The sequence below is a fragment of the Sorex araneus genome, chromosome 3 (assembly GCF_027595985.1).
Source record: "Sorex araneus isolate mSorAra2 chromosome 3, mSorAra2.pri, whole genome shotgun sequence".
NCBI classification, from domain to species: domain Eukaryota; kingdom Metazoa; phylum Chordata; class Mammalia; order Eulipotyphla; family Soricidae; genus Sorex; species Sorex araneus.
In genome coordinates, this window is record NC_073304.1 from 225,342,947 (window position 1) to 225,367,639 (window position 24,693).

The 24,693-nt window shown below is 36.3% G+C and overlaps 1 protein-coding gene across 9 annotated transcripts in view; it reads left to right on the forward strand.

The window, feature by feature from the left end:
- Window positions 1–24,693, forward strand: part of TANC2 (tetratricopeptide repeat, ankyrin repeat and coiled-coil containing 2) — a 379,564-nt gene that overhangs the window by 139,023 nt on the left and 215,848 nt on the right. For 4 of the 9 annotated variants that reach the window (XM_055131292.1, XM_055131293.1, XM_055131294.1 and 1 more), the window contains one exon: window positions 2,242–2,424. In XM_055131292.1, the coding sequence (XP_054987267.1) occupies window positions 2,242–2,424 (183 nt within the window). Of the gene's footprint in view, window positions 1–2,241; window positions 2,425–20,024; window positions 20,484–24,693 lie in introns of those variants that run through there. The other 5 variants (XM_055131295.1, XM_055131297.1, XM_055131298.1 and 2 more) reach the window with 2 other exon arrangements.

The following is a 24,693-nucleotide window of genomic DNA, read 5'->3' on the forward strand; positions in this document are numbered from 1 at the left end:
CCTTACACAAAATTAAAACAGAATCAAAGACCTTGAGATCAGACCAGAAACCATAAAGTACACTGAGGAAAAGAATGGTTCAAGATTTGGGTATCCTGGCTATTGGATTTAGGACTCCAGAGAACAAAGGTCTGCAAGCATCTTTAGAGTTAGCACAATGAAATACTGCTAGGCAATGGGAAAATATGAAAATTTTTAGTTTACTGTAACTTGGAATAAATTGCCTTTTTTTTCTTTGCATGCATAAACTTTTAGTTTAGTGGGTTTTTAGTATTTATTTTTTCTTGTTTCTTGTGTTTTTGATGTCGAGTTTAAAAATAAAAGCAATAAAAACCTATTTTAAGGAGCTTTCCCTTAAGTCTTTTATAGCACTGTAGCACTGTTGTCCAATTGTTCATCAATTTGCCCGAGTGGGCACCAGTAATGTCTCCATTGTGAGACTTCTTGTTACTGTTTTTGGCATATTGAATATGCGGTAGACCAAAGATCAAAGACCAGCTGCCTGTGGTCTTTTATGGGACTTTCATAAAATCCAGGGTTTTTTTATTTCAGTTTTTGGGCTACATCTAGCTGTGTGAGGGCTTACTCATGGCTCTGTGATCTCTTTGGCTGCATATCTGATATTATGCTATTACCAAAATATTTTGATTATTACAAATTTGTAATTTTAAACCAGAATGCCTTCATCTTTGTTTCTCTTACTCAAGATTGCTGAAGCTTTTCAGGATTTCTTTTGTAGTTCCATATGGATTTTAGGATTTTTAAAAATGTCTTTCAAAAATACCATTGAATTTTGGTGCAGATTGTTAAGCCTATAGATCACTGGGTAGTATGGACACTTTAACTGTATTCTTCTATAAACACATAGTCTATCTTCCCATTTTTTTCATTTTCTTTTTGTCAGTGTTTTATAGTGTTAAGTGTACAGATCTTTTACCTTCCTGGTTAAAAAAAAAATGGGAGGGAGGTAGTTTTGGCCATACGCAGCAGTGCTGGGGCTTCTTCCTGGCTCTGCATTTAGGAATCACTGTTGTGAGGCTCGGAGCACCATTTGTGGTGCCAGGAATAGAACCCAGTAGACTGAGTGCAAGGTAAATGCTCTACCCACCATACTATCACTCAGTTCCTTGAAATTTCTTTGTAAGTAGTTTATTTTATGGCATTAAGCATAACAATACTTTTAATTCTGTGCTTTCTTGTTTCATAATCTATTACGAGACTTTCTAAGTCTTTCTGGTTTCCTTTTTTCATTCATTTTTGTTATTAAGCATCATATATTATACGTGAAAAATTGTGGAAATAATTTGAGATCTATGATGATGACGATGATGATGATGATGATGATGTCTTTCTCTAACAAGATATATGTTTGCTTTGGCAGTCAGTCGCAATCCAAGGTTGCCCTGATTTAGTGTCACAGTAGATATTTGGAGCTTAACATTAATCTTATAAAGACAGTCTAATTTTAGTTTATAATCTCAGAGAGCAGCTTTTTTGGACTTCAAGACACAAAAGTGCTAAAGTTTTCCCTATACTCCTTGCTTCTCTCTGCATTCTAATACTTCTCTCAGATCTATGAAACTGTCAGAAGCTTCTTATCCTCTTGGGTGCTACTAAGTAAAAAATCCTAGCTTTGCCATGTTTTATCTTCAGCAAAAGTTGTTTTGAAGTACATTATTTGTCATTACAAGAACAATACATATGATGAAATAATAAGCCTGCATCTTAACTCTTTAAAATGGTTGAGGCAGATTGAAAGATCCCTGTATTATGTCAGTCGTAGACCCAATTGTATTTTTTACATACTTTCTTGGGGTATGGGTTAAGAAATAGAGCTACTGATTCTCTTAGCAATAGCTCATACTGAATTGTCATGCAGGTGAATATTACCTTTCATGTTTGTCTTAGGGGAACACATTGAATACCATTGCCACAGTTGTAACTCTTACTTATTACATTGCACTCTAATTTTTTTTATGACTACATTGCTCATGAGAGAGTGAGCCGCTCCTAAGGAGGTAACCCTGTTTTACTCAGCCCCACTTTCCTAGTGCTAGAACTGGAATTCTATACTTCTAGAAAGTATAGAAATGAGTGAATATATGTGTTGAAAATACCTTGCTTGGCTATTTGCAGTGAAAATCCATATCAGTATATGCCATTCTGTAACATCCCAGACTGCTACTGGAGACAGAAGAATCTTTCCTAACCAGCTCTTTTGTTTCATCCCCCTTCTAATAGGTGGCATCTCCACAGAAAGCGACTGTGCTTTTGAGCCAGACTACGCAGTCCCACCACTACCAGTGAGTGAAGGTATGCAGCACATTCGGATTATGGAGGGCATGTCTCGCTCTCTTCCATCCTCCCCCTTACTCACACATCAGTCTATCAGTGTTCGGCTCCAGCCTGCCAAGAAGTTAACTGGTAAGGACTTTCCTAAGTTTAGTATGTTTAACAGAGAACGTAAAAGTATAACTTTAAAAAAAAATCATATCAGATGTTTGTGTGCATCTTCAGGTTTTTTCCTTGTTTACCTTCTTAGTATCACAGATTCTTAGAAAGTGGACCACCTACTGATTTTAATTTGGGAAATTAGGATTGTACTCATTTTAACATTTCAATATATTTATTTTCTAAATGATCCATCTGTTGTAGACATATTTTTATGATTTCAGGAAATTTCTAGTTTTGGCAGAATATGCAGTTATTTAGATTTCATTTATCAGCTTGATCATGTCATATTCACAGATGAAAACATTGTAATTTTAGGATAATAAGAACTTGATAGTTCAGGAAAGGTGATATTTTTATTTGAAATTCTAATTTGTATATTTCATATCTGGTTTTGAAAACTTATATACTTTTCTTTCCATTGTACATTCCTTAGCATTTATAGTATTATTTACTCTGATTTATAATTTTGAATTGTATTAATTTTAATATAATCTCATATCACCAATTCCAATAAAGTTATTAACTATGAACTTTTTTTCTTTTTGAATTTTGAGCCACACCCTGCAGTGCTCAGGTATTACTCTTGGGTCTGCACTCAGGGATCACTCCTGGTGGACTCAGGAGAACTAATGGGGAGCCGGGAATTGAACTCAGGGCACCTATGTGTAAGCCCCCCACCCTCTGTACTATCGCTTTAGCCCTTGAACTTTCCTTTAAAAGATGAATTTTGTCTAAGTTTTGGTTTTAGGAAACATTTTCATATATTTAGTGATACGTATGTGTGAAATATGTAAACCTGAGTTATTTGTTTTATTTAACCGTTATGGATATATATCCAGTGTCAGCTGACTAGTTGCTGTATTATGAGTGATGGAAGGAAGAAACAGTTATTCTCAAAGAATATATTGACAATTTCTGGTGTGTTTGGCATTGAACAATAGTTAGGTTTGATTGTCACATGACATAGAAAATTGAGGGGACAATTTGACTCTCATGCAATGAAATTTCCATGCTTTGTAATTTTCACTAAGAATAATATTTTTTTTTTTTACACAAAACATGTCTTTACAAAAGCCATAATGGCATGCCTTTCATGTGGTATATTTTTTTTTAGTCATCTTCGAGTAACAGTCCAATTCTTTGATCATTGGAGATGAAACTGGTAAAATAGTCCAATAATAATGAACACAGTCTCTTCCCTAACAATAATATACGTCTTATGAGTTTGGGCTTAAATAAAATTTCATTACCTGCAAATTCCCCCTTTTCCTTGAAATTTGATTACTAAAATACAAATCATAAAATCAAAATGCCTATTGAGGGGTATGCTTCATTTTACCGCACACTGTAGCAGAAATAGCAAGAACCATTCAGTCCTAATATAAGTAAGCTGAATTGCTTGAGAATTTCTATTCCAGTCACTATCCCAGGTTAAATTTCAGTTTAAATAGGCCACTTTTATTAAAAGATAAATTACAGATAGTAATGAAGCCAGTAACTTGCCTGATTTCATAGAAGTTATACGGCAAAACATCAGCAGTAATAAGGAAAGCAATATAATTAGTGCCTACATATATGGATATTTAAATTTTGCAAATATGTACTCTTTTAGAAAGTTTGATTTATTTATTTATTTATTTTGGTTTGAGGGGTTATACCAGGTGATGCTCAGGGCTTACCTCCTGGCTCTGTGCTCGGAGATGACTCCTTGTAAGACTTGGGTCATATGTAGTACCGGGATTGAACCTAGGTCAGCCATGTGCAAGGCAAGTTTCCTACCTACTGTACTATCAGTTTGGCCCATAAAATAGTTTTATTTTTTGAAGAAATTGTTAGGATTCTCATATTTGATGATTGAGGATACCTTTTAAAATTTCGGAAGAAAATGAATCTTGCCTAAAATGTTGCCATGAAATTTTTTTCTGAATTTAATCAGAACCATGCTTACAAATTAGTGATTTCCATTCAACTTACTTGATCCCTTATAATTCTTGTGTTCATAATAACAACCAAATTGAGTAAGTAGGGCTAGAATAGTCATCTTTTTTTTTTTCACTTTCAATATTTAGTTCTCTGTTTTTGCTATAATAAAAGTAGCTGGCTTATTATTCTGCTGCATTTTTAACCTAATTGTTCAATCAATAAGCTCTTTAATTTTCGAAAATGTCAAGAAACTGCTGGCAATAAAGCAGAAAATGTTGAATAAGGGGAGATGGGTGGAATAAGGGTAACTATGTAACCTTTTGTGTGCATAATATATTAATAGGTAGGTATTTTACATAGCTCCATTAATAAAAAGGTCAGTTTCGAGTATAATTTGAAGCTTAAAAACTAATTTCTGAATACATACCTTGCTATATGCAGTACCAAAAAATTAATATAGTCAAAGTGACTAAGAGACACTTGTAGTCTTGCTGCTTTGTTTCCAAGCTCTGAGAAATTCACTTCACTGTGGGCCTCTATTTCCTCATCTGTTAAATGGGGATATTCCTACTGCGTCTTGCCTCATGTGTCTACTGCCTCATGCCTCATGCCTCATTGACAACGATCACATTCTTCAATACTTGTTTAAATCTGTGCATGGCAGTTATTAAGTACTCAGAAAATGCTAGTTTAAGTTTGTCAAGAAGTCTTTAAAAATTGCTTTTAAAAATGTATTTTGGGTCGGAGAGATAATTGAATCAGCTGAGCACGTGCTTTGAATATAGAGTCTCCAACTTTGATTCCTGGCACCACATGATCCCCTGAGCAATCTGGGAATGACCCCTGAATACAGAACCAAGAATAGCCCCTGTAAGTAAGCAACCCTTTGCACTCCAGAATGTGGCACAAAAATGTTAAGCAACAGTGACAATAAAACCAAGAGATCCTAATTTGGAACTTTAAGACTGCGTATTTTATGTTCATTTGTTTGTTTTGGAGCCACACTCACCAGTGCTCAGGGCTTACTCCTGGCTCTGCAGTCAGAGATCATTCTTGGTGGACATGGGAGATCATACGGGATGCCAGGAATCAGACCTGGGTTGACTGCGAGTAAGGCAAGCACCTTAACCCACTGTACTAACTCTCTGGCCCCAAAACTTTACAGTTTCTTAACTTACACTTTTGAATGGGAAATAATAGTAGAACTAAGAGTTCTCATTTAAATGCCTATTTTGTGACATACACCTATTAGCTTATATATTCCACATTAAAGTCATAAAGAGGTAGGAGCCAGGAGATGGTGCAGTGGTTAGGGTGCTTGCTAGACATGTTCCCAGCCTGGGTTCGATACCTGGCTCCTCATGTTCCCTGAGCATCATGACCTGATTCTGGGCATCCCCAGCACTGTCAGAGTGGCATGGGTAATCTTGAGTCCTGTTGGCTGAGTGTCAGTGGTAGAGCTGCCAAGACACTTGAGAACCACCTGAGAGACCAACTTTCCTTAATAGTTTTAAATCAGTAAGATGTCATGCTTAAGATAATACAACTAGGAAGTTGTCAGCCCAGATTAAATATTCTGATCTGTAACTTCCAAATTGGTCTGATTTTACCAATTAAAAAAATGAGATTTAGAGAAATTGAATAACCAAAGCATATGGTATGTCACTTAAAACTTTTCTACTACACTTAGCAGAATTAATAGCCAAATGGTTTACACAGTAGAGAGAAGCGAGACAATCTGGATGTTGGATAGGCCTCAATTTCATTTGACTTATTTTGATAGTATTGTGCTAATTAGGGGAGGCATGGAAGGGTGTGTGGTAATACACATTGTTAGCCCCGATTATCTGTGGTAATGGAGTTGCCAGTTTCCTAGGTGTAGTGCTTTTTCAGATGTGTTTTGTTCATATCATAAAGTCCTTTAGCATACCTCTTTAGATACAAATAGTAAAGAGAATACCAGTTTATTAATTCAACACTTAACAAATTTCCATTGTTAAATTATATATATACACATACATATATCATCATCATCATCATCATCATCCCATTGATTGTCAAATCTCTCGAGCAGTCTCAGTAACATCTCCATTCATCCTAGCCCTGAGATTTTAGAAGCCTCTCTTTACTCGTCCTTCCCAACGATGCCGCATTGGAGGCTCTTTCAGGATCAGAGGAATGAGACCCATCATTGTTACTGGTTTTGGCATATGAATACACCATGGGGAGTTTGTGAGGGCTCTCCCATGTGGGCAGGAAACTCTCATTAGCTTTCCAGGTTGTCAGAGAGGGAAAACTAGAATATAAGATGTCTTCTGGGAGCTTGGTTTTATAGTCTCTGGATGTTGGCCGTTGGTGGGATTACACGGCGCCAGAGGCAGTCCCTGAGTGTAACCATCTAGCTACCGGAAAATGGGAAATCTGGGCAGAAGAGGCCCAGTCCCAATCCGACCAGGCTTGGAGGTCTCAGCCCCGGGTCCCACGCGCCTGGGTTCCTCTGCCGGTTCCTTCATGCGTGAGGCTCGTCCAAACGTGTGGAGGGGCCTTGAGCATGGCTGTGGCTAGGCTCTGGAGGTTTTAGATTTATCTCTGGTAAATGGCTGAATTTTCTCTTTCATCCTATCTAGACTCTCATAACGATCATGTTTGATTCATTTACATGAATGAAGCATAAAGGGATTTATCACTTACAAAGACTTGTCTAAAAATATTAAAAAATAAAAAGGACTTGTCTTTTAAAATGCAACTAGTGACTGTGCTAAAGATATATGCATGACTAATCTGTATTTCTGATTTTTCACATGCACAACTGGTTATATATATATATATATAATATATTGCAAGTTCTGTAGAGATTGCATTTTAGCTTGTACACTGTTGTGTTAATTGCAAGGCTATTAATTGTTCCAACCTTTGTGTGGGGTATTTTGACACTATGTATGAAAATACATAATTAGTTTCAGTATCAATACACATAATCTTTGATATAATCACTATATTGCTTAGAACTTATTTAATAATAAAGTTGAATTTTTGTGTATAGATATACATATAGTAAAAATCTAAATATTTATTAGTAATAGTATTTCATGTATGTTTTAAATTTCTGAACACAGAAAAATATATACACATGCGTATATTTTTTGGTACATATATGATTCTAACTAAGAAATAATAGAAATTTGTTGTATAACCTTCTGTAATGTTTGCAGGTTTTTTTAGGGGGGGGTGGGCAAGGAATTAAATCCAGAAACTCAGGAATAACGATGAGAAAAAGAACCTTAACTTATATTTTCTGTGTAAAATTTTGCAATTTGCCTAAAGTTTGGGCTTATGTTTCCTTATTTCTGATAAGGGAATAATGTACTGAATGAAATAAATGACTTTGTTTACATAAGGATCTTTTAAGAGAGTGTCAGACATAGTGTAGCTTTTAACTGTTTACTATATTTTATTATAGTATTTAAAGATCTTTTCTTGAGTAGAATTCTGTCAACTATGTTAAATATGAATTTGGAATTTTTGGAAGGTGGCATTGATTTATTTACTCATCCTTAATTTTCTCAGTTTTTCTGATCAGTAACCTTCAACTGATATCAAATGGATTATTACCTAGTCTCTGAGGGAAAAAAAGTATTTTGGCCCAGTTTATAGATTATTTGCAATTTACAAAATAATTGAATTGATTGTGTGTCAGTCCAATCTGGATAGTTAATAACTCACAATTACCAATCTAATGCTGCAGCCCATTTATTTGAGATGTCAGCTGTGGCCAAAATATTAATTTCAGCATAGATAAAATGGAAGCATTAACTTTTTCTGAGACATCCTGGCAATGATGATTGCATAAGAATAATTGCATTCATGACGTTTATTGTGAAATTCATTATTAGGAAAAATTTACAAAATATAGGATTGCTATCATAGTTTTCTTATTGGAAAAATACAGGGTTGCTGTGGAAAAAATTCTTCAACATAAAACCTAGCATAAAGTAAACAATGAATTAATGTTATTTTTCTCATTTATACTTCAAAAAGATGAAAACATTGTCTTTTTTTTATTCTGAGGCCACACCTGGCAGTACTCAAGGCCATACTTATATCTCATTGGGGACTACTCTTGCTTTATACTCTGGGATTGAATATAAAGCTAGAATAGCCCCTACTTTCAGATTGTTCAATTGAACAATCCTTAAGAAAGTAGCATTGCAATAAAGGTGTTGAGTGGCCATTGTGTTCAGTCTCTAGTCTATATTCGGCCCGCATCATCCTTCCCCCACATGACCTCCAACCACATTTTACTTGGTGTTCCCTTCTCTGAGTTGCCCAGAATGAGAGACCAGCCTCCAAGCCATGGAGACAACCTCCTGGTACTTATTTCTACTGTTCTTGGGTGTTAGTCTTGTAGTCTATTATTCTATATTCCACAGATGAGTGCAGTCTTTCTATGTCTGTCTCTCTTTCTGACTCATTTCACTTAGCATGATACTTTCCATGCTGATCCACTTATATGCAAACGTCATGACCTCATTTTTTCTAACAGCTGCATAGTATTCCGTTGTATAGATGTACCAGAGTTTCTTCAACCAGTCATCTGTTCTAGGACACTCGGGTTTTTTCCAGATTCTGGCTATTGTAAACAGTGCTGCGATGAACATATAAGTGCAAATGTCATTTCGACTATACTTTTTGGCTTTTCTGGGATATATTCCCAGCAGTGGTATTGCTGGGTCAAATGGGAGCTCAACCTCTAGTTTTTTGAGAATTGTCCATATTGTTTTCCAAAAGGGCTGAACTAGCCGGCATTCCCACCAGCAGTGTAGAAGGGTCCCTTTCTCTCCACATCCTCTCCAACAGCAGTTCCTTTTGTTCTTTTGGATGTGTGCTAGTCTCTGTGGTGTGAGGTGGTATCTCGTGGTTGTTTTGATCTGCATCTCTCTGATGATTAGTGATGTAGAGCACTTTTTCATGTGTCTTTTGGCCATTCGTATCTCTTCTTTGGTAAAGTTTCTGTTCATTTCTAATCAGAGAGAGAGAACAAAAGGGAATACCCTGCCATAGTGGCAGTGTGGGGTGGGGGAGATGGGACTGGGGAGGGGGGGAGGGATGTTGGGTTTACGGGTGGTGGAGAATGGGCACTGGTGAAGGGATGGGTTATCGAACTTTGTTTGGGGGAAACATGAGCACAAAAATGTATAAATCTGTAACTGTACCCTCACATTGACTCACTAATTAAAAATAAACTATTAATAAAAAAATAAATTAAAAAAAAAGAAAAAAAAAAGAAAGTAGGATTGTTCATAGTGGTCTTCAGGGTGCCGTGCAGTGCAGAGGATTGAACTAGGGTCTCCTACATGCAGAGCATGGCCTCACTCCTTGAGCTGTTGTTTGATTAGCTCAAATTTTAATATTACCTTAAGAGAATTGTTAACGAGCTAATTTGAAAATTGAAAAAGTTTAGAGATTATTAGTCTGCACAGTATGATTTCATATATATGTAATATTGTAACACTTCAGGAAAAAATGTTACATTTATTAACATGAATAAAATGTATTATTCATCTATAGTGTTTATATTTTATTAAATTTGTTGATTAAAATAAGTCAAGCTGTTGTATTTTAAATTTCCATACTGATGTAGTATATTAACAAATATTTAAAAGTTTAAAATATATAGAGGCTTTTAACCTTTGGGGAATAATAGCATTAATTAGATTAAGTCTAATTCAATTGCTTTTTCTGATTCCATTTCTCTACTTTTTTCTTTTTCTCCTTCCTTTTGTTTTAAAGCTACAGAAAGCTTCCCTTTTACTCTGTGCTCTGTGCTCTGAACTCAGGTGGGGCTCAGTGAAACATACAGGTGGTGCTGGGGATTGGACATGGGTCAGCTGTGTGCAAGGCAAACCTGATACACTATCTCTCCAGCTCCTCCATTTTTCTAGTTTTATAGGGTAAAGATTATGATGTTTTAAACTCCAACCTTTACTTAGTGATGTGAGTAGGGAAAGGAACCCTTGTTTTTATTTTTGGTCCTGAAGAAGTTTTTCCTATAATCTTCAAAACCAAAAGCAAAGAATGTTTGGGGGGAGGGGGGTTATTACTTAATTCAGTTAAAATAATTTTTGTTTTAAACTGTAGTCAGTAGTATTTAAAAAAACAGCTGGATAATAGATAAATTAGTAAGAATAGATTTTTCTTTAGAACTATTACTATAGGGGGAAAGAGACTTCAGTATAGAACTGGGCTCAATTTCAAGTACAGTGAAGACAGCCCAGAATTTATAGTGATGGAGCACAGTAGGGAGGGGAGTGTGGTAGGTGGAAAATTACTAAGAAAGACTTTGAGCAATGGGGAACTGACTTAGCAGGATTCTTGTTACAGCTGGGCTAGGCTACAGGCTTGAGTAGGCTACAGGATGAGGCATAGTAAAAAAGACGGCACAAAGTGGCCATACTGAAGTTTAGGTAAGGGAGAATTAGGTAAATTTGTATACTTTGAGCTGTAAACAGCAGCATACGTTATTAAATATAGAATTCGTTTGTGAGGCTGGGGAGATAGTACAGGGGTTATTAGCAGGGCATGCACCTTGCCTTGCATGGACCCCCAAGTGTCACCAGTTTTAGCCCTGAAGACCTGCAGCACCACCAGATATAGCTCTAGTGGCCCTTAAGCTCTGGGGTTATGTAGTGGTCGCTGGCACTATACGCCGCTAGTAACATCATATTCTTGGACCCTGGAGTAACTCTGGGTCCCCTGAGCACCATTTGGGAGGCATTCCCTCCCCACCCTCCCCACCTCCCCACCACGCGCAAAAATATATAGAATTCTTTTCCAATATTTACACACCCTGAATTTTCAGCGTAATTAGATCTGCTCTTTCAGATTTTGTAGGAAATTAACCTGATTATATACAAGAAAATAATTTTCTATTGTTTATGTTTGGATGGAACTCACAATATAGGATGGAAGTCTTACTTATTGAATCATAGTGTCTATAATAGGACTATTTATAGCAGCTATGTTACTTTCTGCTGCAGTATAGTAGTTCTGTCTTTCTACCTTTATTTTTTTTTGTTTTTGGGTCACACCGGCGATGCACAGGGGTTACTCCTGGCTCTGCACTCAGAAATTACCCTTGGTGGTGCTCAGGGGACCATATGGGATGCTGGGATTCGAACCCGGGTTGGCCGAGTGCAAGGCAAACACCCTACCTGCTGTGCTATCACTTCAGCCCCTTTCTACCTTTATTGAGTCACTACTGAGCAAAATTTACAAGAATCAAATGCCCCTTAATGGAGAAAGGACCAGCATAACAATTTACATTTTCCTCTTTTTTAAAATTTTTTTTAACTGAATCACTGTGAGATACAGTTACAAAGGTTTCATGATGAGTTTCAGTCATACAATGATCTAACACTCATCCCTCTGCCAGTATGCATTTTCCACCACCAGTGTCCCTAGTATCCCTTCCACCACCCCACCCCACCCCACCCCCCTGCCTCTGTGGCAGACACTTTTCCTTCTTTCTCTCTACTTTGGGGCATTATGGTTTGCAATACAGATACTGAGAGGCCATCATGTTTGGTTCTTTATCTACTTTCAGCACACATCTCCCATCCTGAGTGATCCCTCCAGCCATCCTTGACTTAGTGATCCCTTCTCTATCCCAGCCGCCTTCTCCCCAGCTCATGAAGCAGGCTTCCAAATGGTGGGGCAATCCTCCTCGCCCTTGTTTCTACTGTTCATGGGTGTTTGTCTCATATTATGTTTTTTTATATATGAGTGCAGTCATTCTATGTCTGTCCCTCTCTTTCTGACTCATTTTACTTAGCATGATACTTTCCATGCTCATCCACTTATAAGCAAATTTTTTGACTTCATCTTTTCTAACAGCTGCATAGTATTCCATTGTGTAGATGTACCATAGTTTCTTTAACCTCCATTCTCGGGCACTAGGGTTGTTTCCAGATTCTGGCTATTGTGAACAGTGCTGCAATAAACATACAAGTGCAGATGTCATTTCTACTGTGCTTTTTTACACCCCCCCAAAAAATATTCCCAGAAGTGGTATTGCTGGGTCATATGGAAGCTCAATTTCTAGTTCTTTGAGAAATGTCCATTTTGTTTTCCAAAAAGGCCAGACCAGTCGGCATTCCTACCAACAATGAATAAGAGACCCTTTCTCCCCAAACCCTCTCCAGCACTGGTTGTTGTTGTTCTTTTTCGATGTGTGCCAGTCTCTGTGGTGTAATATGATATCCCATTGTTGTTTTGATTTGCATCTCCCTGATAGTGATGTAAAGCATTTTTTCATGTGCCTTTTGTCCATTTGGATTTCTTCTATGAGGAAGTTTCTGTGCATTTCTTCTCCCCATATTTTGATGGGGTTGGAGGTTTTTTTCTTGAATTTACATTTTTCTTATGAAATGATTTTATCTCTGTGAGGTTAGGTGCTTATGTTTGGAGGCCTCATGATAGAAAATTTAAATAATCTGGACTCTTGAGAAAACTGTCTTATGTTTGGCTTCATGTAAACTGCAGAAGCAGTGGGGTTTTCTATTTTATTATATTTGGTAGACATGAACAAAGCTTAATTTTGAACCTCCTCACGTATTCTACAGGTATGAGACTCACAGCTATAATGGAAATAAGTAGACTATTCTCCTAAACCAGATTGAACTCCAACACTGTCTCATACTGATTGCTTTATATTAAGTTAGTTAATACGTGCTTTCTTTGGTTTCCTTTGATATGTAAAAACAGATACACAACTGCATCATATATGGAAATATTCCTGTGATATATATGTATATACTTATGGGAAAAGATAAAAATAGAGATCAAATTTGTGAATGTTATTATATTAAAATCTTCACCTATATAAAATGGTTATGGCCAGTTTCTCTGTGATCTAGCGACCACACACTGAGAAACACAGAGTACAGGAGTTATCTGAAATATTGAAGTGCCTCTTTAAAAAATGCAAATTTTTGAGTACCCAGATTTACCTCATCAGTCCCACTTCAGAAACTCTGAGTCATTAAATCTAGAGCCCAAGAATCTATATTTTTAGCTCTCTCTTGCTCACTAAAGTTTGAGAACCCCTGCTTTGATGAGTTACCTTAGATAACTTGTTTTTCTAGTATCAAGAATTTATAAATTTATATTAGTTCACAAAATACATTTAAAAATCAAAATTCCTTGGAAGAATATATTTTAAAATGATGCATTTACTGCTGAACTTAATGCAACCTTTCTAAATGATTCAGAGTGATTTTTATGAGCTATTTTATTTTTATGGAAAACTAAAACTACAGCTTAAGACGACCTACTGAAGACATGGTAATTTGCTTTTACGCTGAATGTGTCCAAACCATTACAGTTTTTCTCTTTTCTCATCTAAGCACATTCTCTCACTTATTAGTTTTTACTACTCTATTTTTATCTGCCTATTACAGCTCTTCATCCTCTTCTAATTTGGGCTTACTTAAGTGGAATTAAAAATTGCATCACTAAACCTGTTGACCTGGTTATGGAATTTAGCAGGATGTTCTTTTGATCTATTATTCTGGTGAGGATCAACATCATATAGGAACTTCTGAACTCAAATTCTCACGTTTTAGGATATACATATATGTATACATTCTAAATATATATATATCTAGTAGATATGAAACAAGGCTTAATATTGAGCCTCCTCATGCACTCCTCAGGTATGAGACTCACAAATATAATGGAAATAAGTAGGCTGTGCTCCTAAACCAGGTTGAACTCCAAAATTGTTTCTGACTGGTTTATATATATTTAAATACATATATACACACACATACATATATATATACAAAAGCTAAAATAAAATAAAATAGCCTCCAATGCGGCACTTCTGGGAAGAACAAGTAAAGAGAAGCTGCTAAAATCTCAGGGCTAGGACGAATGGAGACGTTACTAGAGCCTGCTCGAGCAAATCGATTTTTCACTAGAATTGTGCATCATCACTACCTATTCACAAGAAATCTTTGTAAACTTGTTCTCAGTTTCCCACTTTCTTGTACCTCTCTAAAGCGTCAATTACTTTCCACTTTTTCTTTGAAGGATTAATATTTTCCTGGGGAAAAGAGAATTATATTAAGAAAATTGTTGTGTCTGTTACAAATGAGAATAACTCTCAGGAAGACCTTTCTGTAATTTCCCTTGGAATCTGTTGTCAGGCTTCATCTATATAAAAGCGAAACAGATTCCCAGTATGTGTTCTATTCTTTTAAATTGGCAAGCTAATGAGCTGACTACTTTTCTTTTTGTTGTTTGATTAGGATCTCAATCATAGAAAGGAGATTCTTCGGGGCCAGTCTAAACAGAAAGACATTTAGTAATGGGTTGTGGTGCTTTTAAAATCTTCAGGATAACCTGAACAGGCCCACCTAGAACTAAGACAGTTTATAATCTCAAGATAACACGCTAATGCCTACATCACGTTTAGCTCCCAGGCACCAAGCTTCACTTGTGGTGTTTGCCAGTGTAGCCCACCTGCCCTTCCATGTCATCCTCTCACTTTCTCATTGAAGACATAGGAAATACAACCTAGGTCACATGTCTCCAACTTAAAGAAATCTTAAAAAAGAAAAATAGAATTTTGGCTTTCCAACCATATTATTATGGGAAAACAGGTTAAAAAGAGATTGAATAAGCCAGGTTATATTGTTTGTCCCAGTAGTTTCATATAGATTTTGGACTTAATGGTTGTATATTTTCTACTCTGCTAATAGAACAGTCACTCATGGTATTCAGGGGGGCAAAATATCACTGCACAATTTAGTGATAATTGTGAGCTGTGCAAATACAGTAGTGGTGAATTAGTCCATTTAACTCGCCAGTTTTTAAGTATTTCTTGTAAACCTTCTCAATAATGTCAGTGGTTACAACTGACAATAACTGATAATACTTTGAATTATATTATTTTTTAGTATGTCTCTTAATTCTGCTTTGGTACTTGGGGATGAATCAATGGTTTCTGTTTGTGATTTGAAGTACTTGAAATTATAAATATTGATGTTATTTTTATCTAATTTTTAAAAATATAGGTTTATAAATTTTCTTAATAGTTGAAAAAACTGGCAAACAGTCATAGTACATATCATTTTACTCATTATATTGTCACTGTCACTGTCATTCTGTTGCTCATCGATTTGCTCAAGCGGTAACATCTCCATGTGAGACTTGTTACTTGGCATATGGAATATGCCACGGGTAGCTTGCTATTAGGACAGTGATAATAGGAGTATTGAAATGAATTTCTTCAAATGTGGCCCTTTTATTTTTTTTCCTTTTTTTAATTGAATCACTGTGAGATATAGAGAGAAAGCTTTCATGATTGAGTTTCAATTATACAGTGATTGAACACCCGTCCCCCCCCCCCACCCAATCCGTCTGCTGCCTCTATGGCAGACACATCTTTTCTTACTCTCTCTCTACTTTGGGGCATTATGGTTTGCAATACAGATACTGAGAGGTCATCATGTTTGGTCCTTTATCTACTTTCAGCACACACCTTCATCCTGTGTGATCCCTCCAGCCATCATTGACTTAGTGATCCCTTCTCCATTCCAGCTGCCTTCTCCCCCAGCTCATGAGGCAGGCTTCCAACTGTGGAGCAATCTTCTTGGCCCTTAACTCTGTTGTTCATGGGTGTTAGTCTCACATTATGTTATTATATATTCAAATGTGGCCCTTTTAATAAAAACTTAAAATCAGTTCCCAGAGGCTGTGTTAACAGTTTTCTACTCTACCTTTGCCTTGGTTAACAAATTGCAGGTATAGGTGCATGACAGAATACTCATTCTGGTGAAAGTTTTACTTATTTGTTGTGGTTTTGTTTTGGAGCAATGTTGGTGGTGCTCAGGGTTTGCTGCTGGCGGTGATCAAGGGATTATGTGGTGCCGGGGACTAAATCCAGGTCTTCTGCCTGCAGAGCATGAGCACCTACTGTTGAGTTACATCTCTCAGCCCTCTCTGGTGAATATTTTAAACAGTAGCGGGCATAGTATTCCAAAGGAAATTTTCCCAAGGAAAAATTTTCCAAAGGAAAACCATTTTCTTTATTTTAAATATGTTACATCATTGTCACTCATACTTACGTATTATTGGCTACATTTGGAAAAACAAGAAGTGTACTTATTTTGGAATTGTTCGTCTATATGAATGATGTTTAGTGTGCAGTGTTGTGATGTGTACTGTAGTTGGGCAGACATCCTTATTTTCAAAACTCCTCTTCTGTTGAATTTAGAAAATGAATGCCTAAATTACTATTTAGTGAGTTTAATAAATTGAATTTAATGAAGTAAAAATTAGTAGTCATAGGAATGTTTAGCTCCTTAAGTCTCCTCTACCCTTACTTTGAATTAAACCCAGTTAGCAACAAAACAGTATGTGTTTTTTCTTTAAAAGTACCTTATTTCAGTCAACTCTTACAGAACATAAGAAATACTGAAATGAAAATCGAAAAGGATTTGTTATTCAAGTTTGCTTTTTTTTTTTACAGAATTGTAGTAGGATTAATCTGAAGCATCGATCAGTTCAATTTGGTTTTGGGGATAGAGAAACTTATTCTCTAAGGTATTGAGTAATAGTATTGTAAATCACAACTTAAAAGAATTTCTCTAAAAATTAGCCACTGGAATGAGAAGATATTTGCCTCATAAAAAACTAACTAGATTAGGGGCTGGAGTGATAGTACAGCAGGTAGGGCATTTGCCTTGCATGCGGCTGACCCGGTTTGGATTCCCAGCAATCCCATATGGCCCCTGAGGACTGCCAGGGGTAATTCCTGAGTGCAGAGTCAGGAGTGACCCCTGTGCATCGCCGGGTATGACCCAAAAAGCAAAAACAGAAACAAAAACAAAACCTAACTGGATGAAAGAGATTAGACTAACAAGAAAAAAGGTGATCAGAGGTACCCTGTTAATGGGATGTTCAAATCAAACATAAGTGTTCGTTTTTAGCTTTGCCTTGCAGTTATCTAGCTGGGTGAGACAAAAGTAATTGAAGATCATTTGAACCAAGTTTCTCACTTTGAAGGATCTCTAGCATTGTCATGTTCTAGATGTTGCTTTATATTTTATCATCATCTTATTTTTTGGAAGTCACATTTATAACAGGACTTCTTCTATACAATTATCTTAAGATGTTTATTAGTCTACAGCATTTCTGTTTACTGTAACTCTAAAATGATAAAGCTCCTTTCAACAGATATGTGCAATGTGATAAACTAAAAATATTCAATTAAACATAAAACGTGGTCTTAAAAACCATTTACTCTTTCAAATCATTTTTCATGTATTTTTTTATTCTGTTGAATTTTATTTTTTCCTTTTTATCTATGCCATTTCACTTAACTTAGTACTTTTAAACAAAATAACATAGTTTTTTTCAGAATTGCAAATCTTTGCACTGTGTTCTTTTCACATTAGCTTTAGGAAGAAGATTGAAATTTATTATTGCCCATACTATACTGAGGATAAATTTGAAGGTTTGCCTTACCCAACGTTACTGCTAGTTAGCAACAGGGACACATTATAGTAACCACCAAACACCAGAAGACTAGATTTTTTTTTTTGGCAGTTCTGGGCTCAAACCCAGGACTTCACACAGGCAAAACAAGTGCTCTGCCTCTGATCTGTAAGGCTGACACCATTCTAGATTCTAGATTCTAATAATATTATATTTTCATTGCTGCCTATATGAAATAACAATGTAATAATAAATTTACTTAATTGTTTTGTCTTTCTATCTAAACATTTCATCAATATTGGCACTGGGAAAGAAACACATTTATATGACATAGACTATTTCATGTAAAATAGCCCTGTGGAGATGCAGATCAAAACAACAATGAGGTGTCATCTCACACCACAGAGTCTGGCACATATCCAAAAGAACAAAAGCAACCAGTGTTGGTGCGGAGGTGGGGAGAAAAGGACTCTCCTTCACTGCTGGTACGAATGACAACTGGTTCAACCCTTTTGGAAAACAGTATGGACGTTTCTCAAAAAATTAGAAATTGAGCTCCCATTTGACCCAGCAATACCACTTCTGGAAATATACCCCGGAGATGCAAAATAGTATAGTAGAAATCTGCACTCGTATGTTCATTGCAGCACTGTTTACAATAGCCAGAATCTGTAAATAAAAACCTGAATGTACGAAAACAGATGACTGGTTAAAGAAACCTTGGTACATCTACACAATGGAATACTATGAAGCTGTTAGAAATGATGAAGTTATGAAATTTGTATATAAGTGGATTAACATGGAAAGTATCATGGTAAGTGAAATGAGTCAGAAAGAGGGGGACAGATATAGTAAGATTGCACTTATTTGTGGAATATAAAGTAACAAAATGGGAAACTAACACCCAAAAATAGTAGAGACAAGGAATAGGAGGATTGCTCCACGGCCTGGAAACTGGCCTCACATGCTGGTAGAAAAGGCAGTTCAGATAGAGTAGGAACCACCAAGTAAAGGATGCTTGGAAGACCCGCTAAGGATGGGAGATGTGTACTAAGAGTAGACTATAGACCGAACATGATGGCCACTTAATACCTGCATTGCAGATCACAACACCGTAAAGGAGAGAGAGAGTTAACAGAAAATCCACCTGCCACCATGGGGCGGTGGGGTGGGGGGCGGGCTAGACCATGCTTTCTAGGCTGAGGGAAGATTTTTTCCTGGACGAATCTATTCAGAGCTGTATTAATAAGTGGAGAGAGTACCATCACCGTGGCTAAGTATGTGCATTTAAACTTTCCCTAAGGTACTCCTTTCCATACTTTTTTCCTTGAAGATCTCCTGTTCATGAAAGGGAGAGGACTCTTGGATTTCTGTAAGGTGAAGAAAAACATGGGAAAAGGAAGGTATCCCAGGCCTAGTAGGAAAAGGTCTTTAGAAACTTGAGATAGAACAGTAATTCTGCCTCGTGTGTATTTAACACAAGGAATTTCCTTGATAATGACTAAAGTCTGTGAGCATTTTTAGGGATGTTAATGTCTTTCGAACCTTTATACATTTGGAGGTGTTATATCTCTCTTTGAAAATGATACCATTATTACTGCATGAATCAATCAGTTAACAGTTCTGTCGATTTTGTGTAGCTGTTACTTCATATATGAATGAAAGATCTTTAATCAGATTTTAATATCTAAATATTTAAAAATAAATTTTCTGCTCTTTAAATTCTGCGTAGTTCCTTATTTGTTTTTCTAACTTTACTTCTAAATTAATTATGAAGATACTGTATATAAGCTTGCTCTAAACCTCAGTCTACCATTATTTGTTAGTTACTGTATTTTGAACAGTATATATTTTTACAATTGATATAGAGCAGTAAAATCTGAAGAACAGTAAAAGAAGAAATTGTAGCTTTAAGGCATGAGGAACTTACAGCTTTTTAACATAAATTGTTCCCAGAATCCATGTCACAGGTCCTTATATGGTGCTGACTTTTTCCTCCCGGTTGCTATGACAACAGCAGCACTGCACCATTCATCAGCTCTGGACCTGGGCTTCATTGCTAGCCTTCTGTGTTACTCCTGAATCTTAAGAACCTCCGTGAGTCATTCACTACGTTAACACTGCGCCATTAGAAACCTAAGAACCAGTTCTTCCAGAAATTTGCTTTAACAGAAGGGTAAACGCAGCTACGCCACAGGAATTAAAAAATCGTATAAAAATAGTTCTTTTTTTTTTCCTAAGGGGATCATGCAATCTATCTCTGCTGCAGTATTCTGAAAGGATAAGCTTATGTCAAGCAATCTAATGAAAAGAACTCATCTGTTACTTTTCTTGAAATCATTAGATATTCGAAAACAAATACCACACTGCATCTCTGGATACAAAAAGAAGCAGGTGATGTTGTTAAGGGTTTTATGCTCCATTGGGAGCATCACTTGTGCTTTGGGACCATAATCAACATCTGCCATAAGAAGTATAACCTGTAACACATAGCAAGTTCCGGGCGGTGTGAAGAGCAGACTGGAGAAGATTAAAGTATGAATTATTCCTGGCCTGCCAGATCTGATAACAACATGACCAGTGAATAAGAAGAAGTCTTCCAGGTATTCAGGAGAAAAAGATTATGTAGTATTGAATAATGAGGAAGAAAGACTAAGGTCTGTGAGTATGAGTCGAGTATTGGTGTGTTATATGGATTTCTAAGCAATGAGGACTGCTTAGAGCATTGTAGAAAAATAAACGCAACCAAAAAGAATTTGACAGTTTCCAGAGAAGTCATTTAGAAATATCATTAAGCACATTCATTTAATTTTTTACTGTGTATTCATGTATATGTATTTGTATATGAATCTTTTAAAAATATTTTCATAGTTTAAACTATATTTTATTGTGAGAAAAGCGGTTGACTCAATATTTTTAATGTAGTTGTGCAGATCAGATACTTTCTTTGTTAGATTTATGATTCCAGAGTAGATTTTTACTTTCTCTTACAATATCTATCAGCAAAATACATTTTTTAGAAAACAGCTTGGAAACATAACTTTATTAGCGTATTTTCTTAATATTTGAGATCTTATTTAATTAGCTTGCAGTGGATTGTTTGCATACTTTAAAGATTTTCCAAAACTGAATATTATTTGCTAGTTATGTTGATTTCTGTTATCTACTTTTTCGTTGGTAAAGGTAAATTGTATGTATTTGTATTGTGTTATATTATTAACCCTGAAATGACTATCAGTTTAAGATAAACTGGATTTACAAATTAGATTTTTCTCAAAATACTATTCATTTTTAGGCATTTAATTATTTCCCATTTTCAGTTCTTCAGCTAACCATGGTAACATAAGATGGTAACATACTAAAAGTAGGAGCTGTTTTTTTCAAAATTATAATACTTAGATTTATCTTTAGCTCCCTCACAAAAGAGACAGGCACTTCATGTAGGCTTATTCTGTCAGTTATTTGCCTTCCTGAATTGTTCTTAAATGCACGTTAATCAAAGAAGATACACTTAAGGGCATAATTGAGTTCTCCTACTAATTTATAGGATTGGGGAAAACATTTTTTTTAGTCATTACTATATTTTGATATATATCCCTCCTTCTATTTTTGAGATTTTTGCTTATACACATAGATACACATGACTGCCCAGTTTTTAAAAACATCTTTTAAATAAAAAGCATTAATATATCAGATATATTAATAGTAATGAATACACTAATCACTTATACTTACCTTCATATATATCATTAGTAAAAAATTTTTATTTTTAAGCCTGTAATAGGTTGAGTATATTGAGACATTATTATGAAGAAAATAATAGTTTTTAAAGTATCTATTAATAACTGTTGACATTGTAAGTTAACTCTTCTTTCATCTTGTTATTTCTAATAGCATTAATATTTTTGCTGACATTCATTTATTTATTTTAAAGTAATTTTCCTTGGCAAATACCTTGATGTTTTATTTGTTTGGGGCTATAATACTGAAAGGTTATATATTATCACATTTTTTTGTTTGTAAGTTATGTAATTTTAAATATACTTGTGAAATTCCCTGTTTCAATAAATTATTCAATAAGCCATGTTATAATCAACAAGCCTTAGTAAGTTGGTATGGTGAATCTGTATACCAAGTGCTGGATTTTTTTAGTGAGAACCATTTGGCTTATTCTGGTGTATAGATTCAAGGTACAGATTATGTTTTTAGTGTTCTGTGAAAAAAGCCTCATGCTTTGAATTTAAAATTTATTTCCTCAAATTGAAAATAGTTTGACATCTTCAAATTGATTTTCTGAAACACTTGAAAATCTTTCACTATCTTTTTCCTATACCATGCAACTGGATAAAATTTGAGTTAATAGTAATCATTGATTTTATTTGCGAAGGAATGTGCTAGTGAATAAATAGTACATAACATTTAGAAAAATTAAAGAGTCTCCCCTAGTTTCCATTAACTGAAACATATACATGCCATCCTAAGAAGACTTCTTCTGAGTATGTATTTGTTAGTTCTACTAATAAATTTTTATTCGGAATTAGCTGCCTCATTTTTGTCAGCTTCTGTGTTAAGACTAATAGGCTCACATTGATGATGTTATTTTTAAATGAATGAGTCCTAGTTACCTTTTCTCATGGGAATCAGTCATAACATTCGTATGATAGATATATCTTATCACCTCAGTATTATATGTAGCAAAACATTTTTGCTGCTTGTAAACTTTGCAACTTAGGAACTGTTTAACTCTGACAATCTTCTCTTCTACAAAATTAATGAAATAATGCCTTCTCATAGCATCATTGGCGGCAATACTTTTGTAAAGCATGTGTATAGTACTTGTCACATAAGGAACATTCATTCCAGTTTTTTTTTCTTTGCCATTCTGCTTCACTTTGGGCCCAACTTCAATGCTTTTTGGATTATTTCTTGGAATTTTAATTCCTACCGAAGATGTATGGGATAAATCCAGGACATCCTAAAGCAGAAACAGGAAAATTTTTCCATGCTTTTTAGTTTTAAAAGTACACTTTCTGTGTATTTATAAGCCTTTAAAATGTTTCACAAAAAAAAAATGTGTTCTTCAAGGAAATATATCATGTTTTGTTCTATAACATGTACACACGCAGATAGATATCAAGGTAAATTTTCCAGTTTAAGACTTGCTACTTAGGTCACATAGTTTATGTTGAAATAAAGGAAACATTTCTCTGGAGAAACAAAGTAAGAATCAAGAGACAGAATGAAACTGGGCAAAGCTGAATTCCTACTCATCTGTTCAAAGGAGTGAATAGTGATACCATGCTGGATCAAACTTAGTGGGATGAAAGGAGTGCCTTCATGTCAGAAATAAAGGATGAAGAGGAAGCTAATAATTTAGTCCATCTCTCTTTCCCTATCTCCCTCCCTCCTTCCCTCATGTGTTCAATCCTAGGGTCTCTCACTTGGTAGGCCTGTGCTCTACCACTGATACACATACATACTTGGACTCCATCTTAGAATTTTTAAAACAGTGAGAAATCCTAAAATAAATGAACTCATATCTCAAAACTTTTTTTTAAATTGAATCACCGTGAGAACAGTTACAAAGCTTTCCAGTCTAAGTCTCGGTCATGCAATGATCAAACACCCATCCCCTCACCAGTGCACATCCTCTACTACCAAGAACCCCAGTATACCACCATTCCACCCCTCCCCTGCCTATATGGCAGATGATTTCCACCTTTTTTCTCTGCTTTGATCACATTCAATATTTCGACAAAAGATCCACCATTATTATTTGGAATTTTCCTCAACATTCAGACCTGCTGAAAAGGCATCATTAGATAATTTGTTTTCTATTGCTGATATGAAGAGCATTTTGGACTTCTGATATTTTAGTAATAAGTCTGGAGGGATTTCTGCCAAAAGCTGCTGGGTTCCGAGATTGTTTTGTGTGCTTCTGGGATCATGGCCATTCAGCAGCCAGGAGCCGTTCGTGGGTGGCAACTCGGGGCCTTGTTGGGGCAGGGAGAGGGGCCGGTTCCATCCCCCATCCCGTGAGACCCCTCATGTCACATCACTGCAGTCTCATACCTGGCTGTCCAATAGGCTCTGAAAAGGTGGCAGCCACTGCACCACCGGGGCGAATAGGTGGAAGGGACAAACACCTTTCCCCACCAGGGTGGCACAATGCTGTAGTTTAGTGCTCAGTCCAGATACATTTCAGCCAGAAGCCGCTGGTTTCCGAGGTTGATCTGTGTGCCTATGGGATCATGGCCCTTCAGGAGCCAGGAGCCATTCGTGGGCTGAAACTCAGGGCCTCATCGGGGTGGGGCGAGGGGCTGGTTCCACCACCCATCCTCCGAGGCCCTGTGTGCCACAGCTTTCTCTAGTTTGGGGCAGGGGCAGATGTTAGATCATTTATTTTCCATTGCTCACTTTGTATATCAGGAAAGCACGTCCGCGTGCTTGGGAGGGATTGTTCTGTAGCCACATACCGGAGCCATGCTTGTAGAAGCCCATGGTCGCCGGGCTTCCGTCTGGAGAAGGAGGGGAGCCTGCACCTGCTCCATCCAGGGGTCCCAGAGATAACTGTTCAGTATGGAGCCCGGAGAATTCTCCGGTGTTGTGGTGCCTGCCGGGTTTCTTCACTGCTGAGTTCATATCTCAAAACTTAATTGATCACAAAGCTCTGTTTTCCTTACTTGTCAATATCATCTGCAGTATGGAATGAGAACCCTTTAAGAGAAATAAGTAACTGGAGGAAATTGTGCCACTGAGAAGGCTGCAAGAGGGAGTGATTGCGGCAGGCAGTGGCAGCTGGTACTCAAAGTA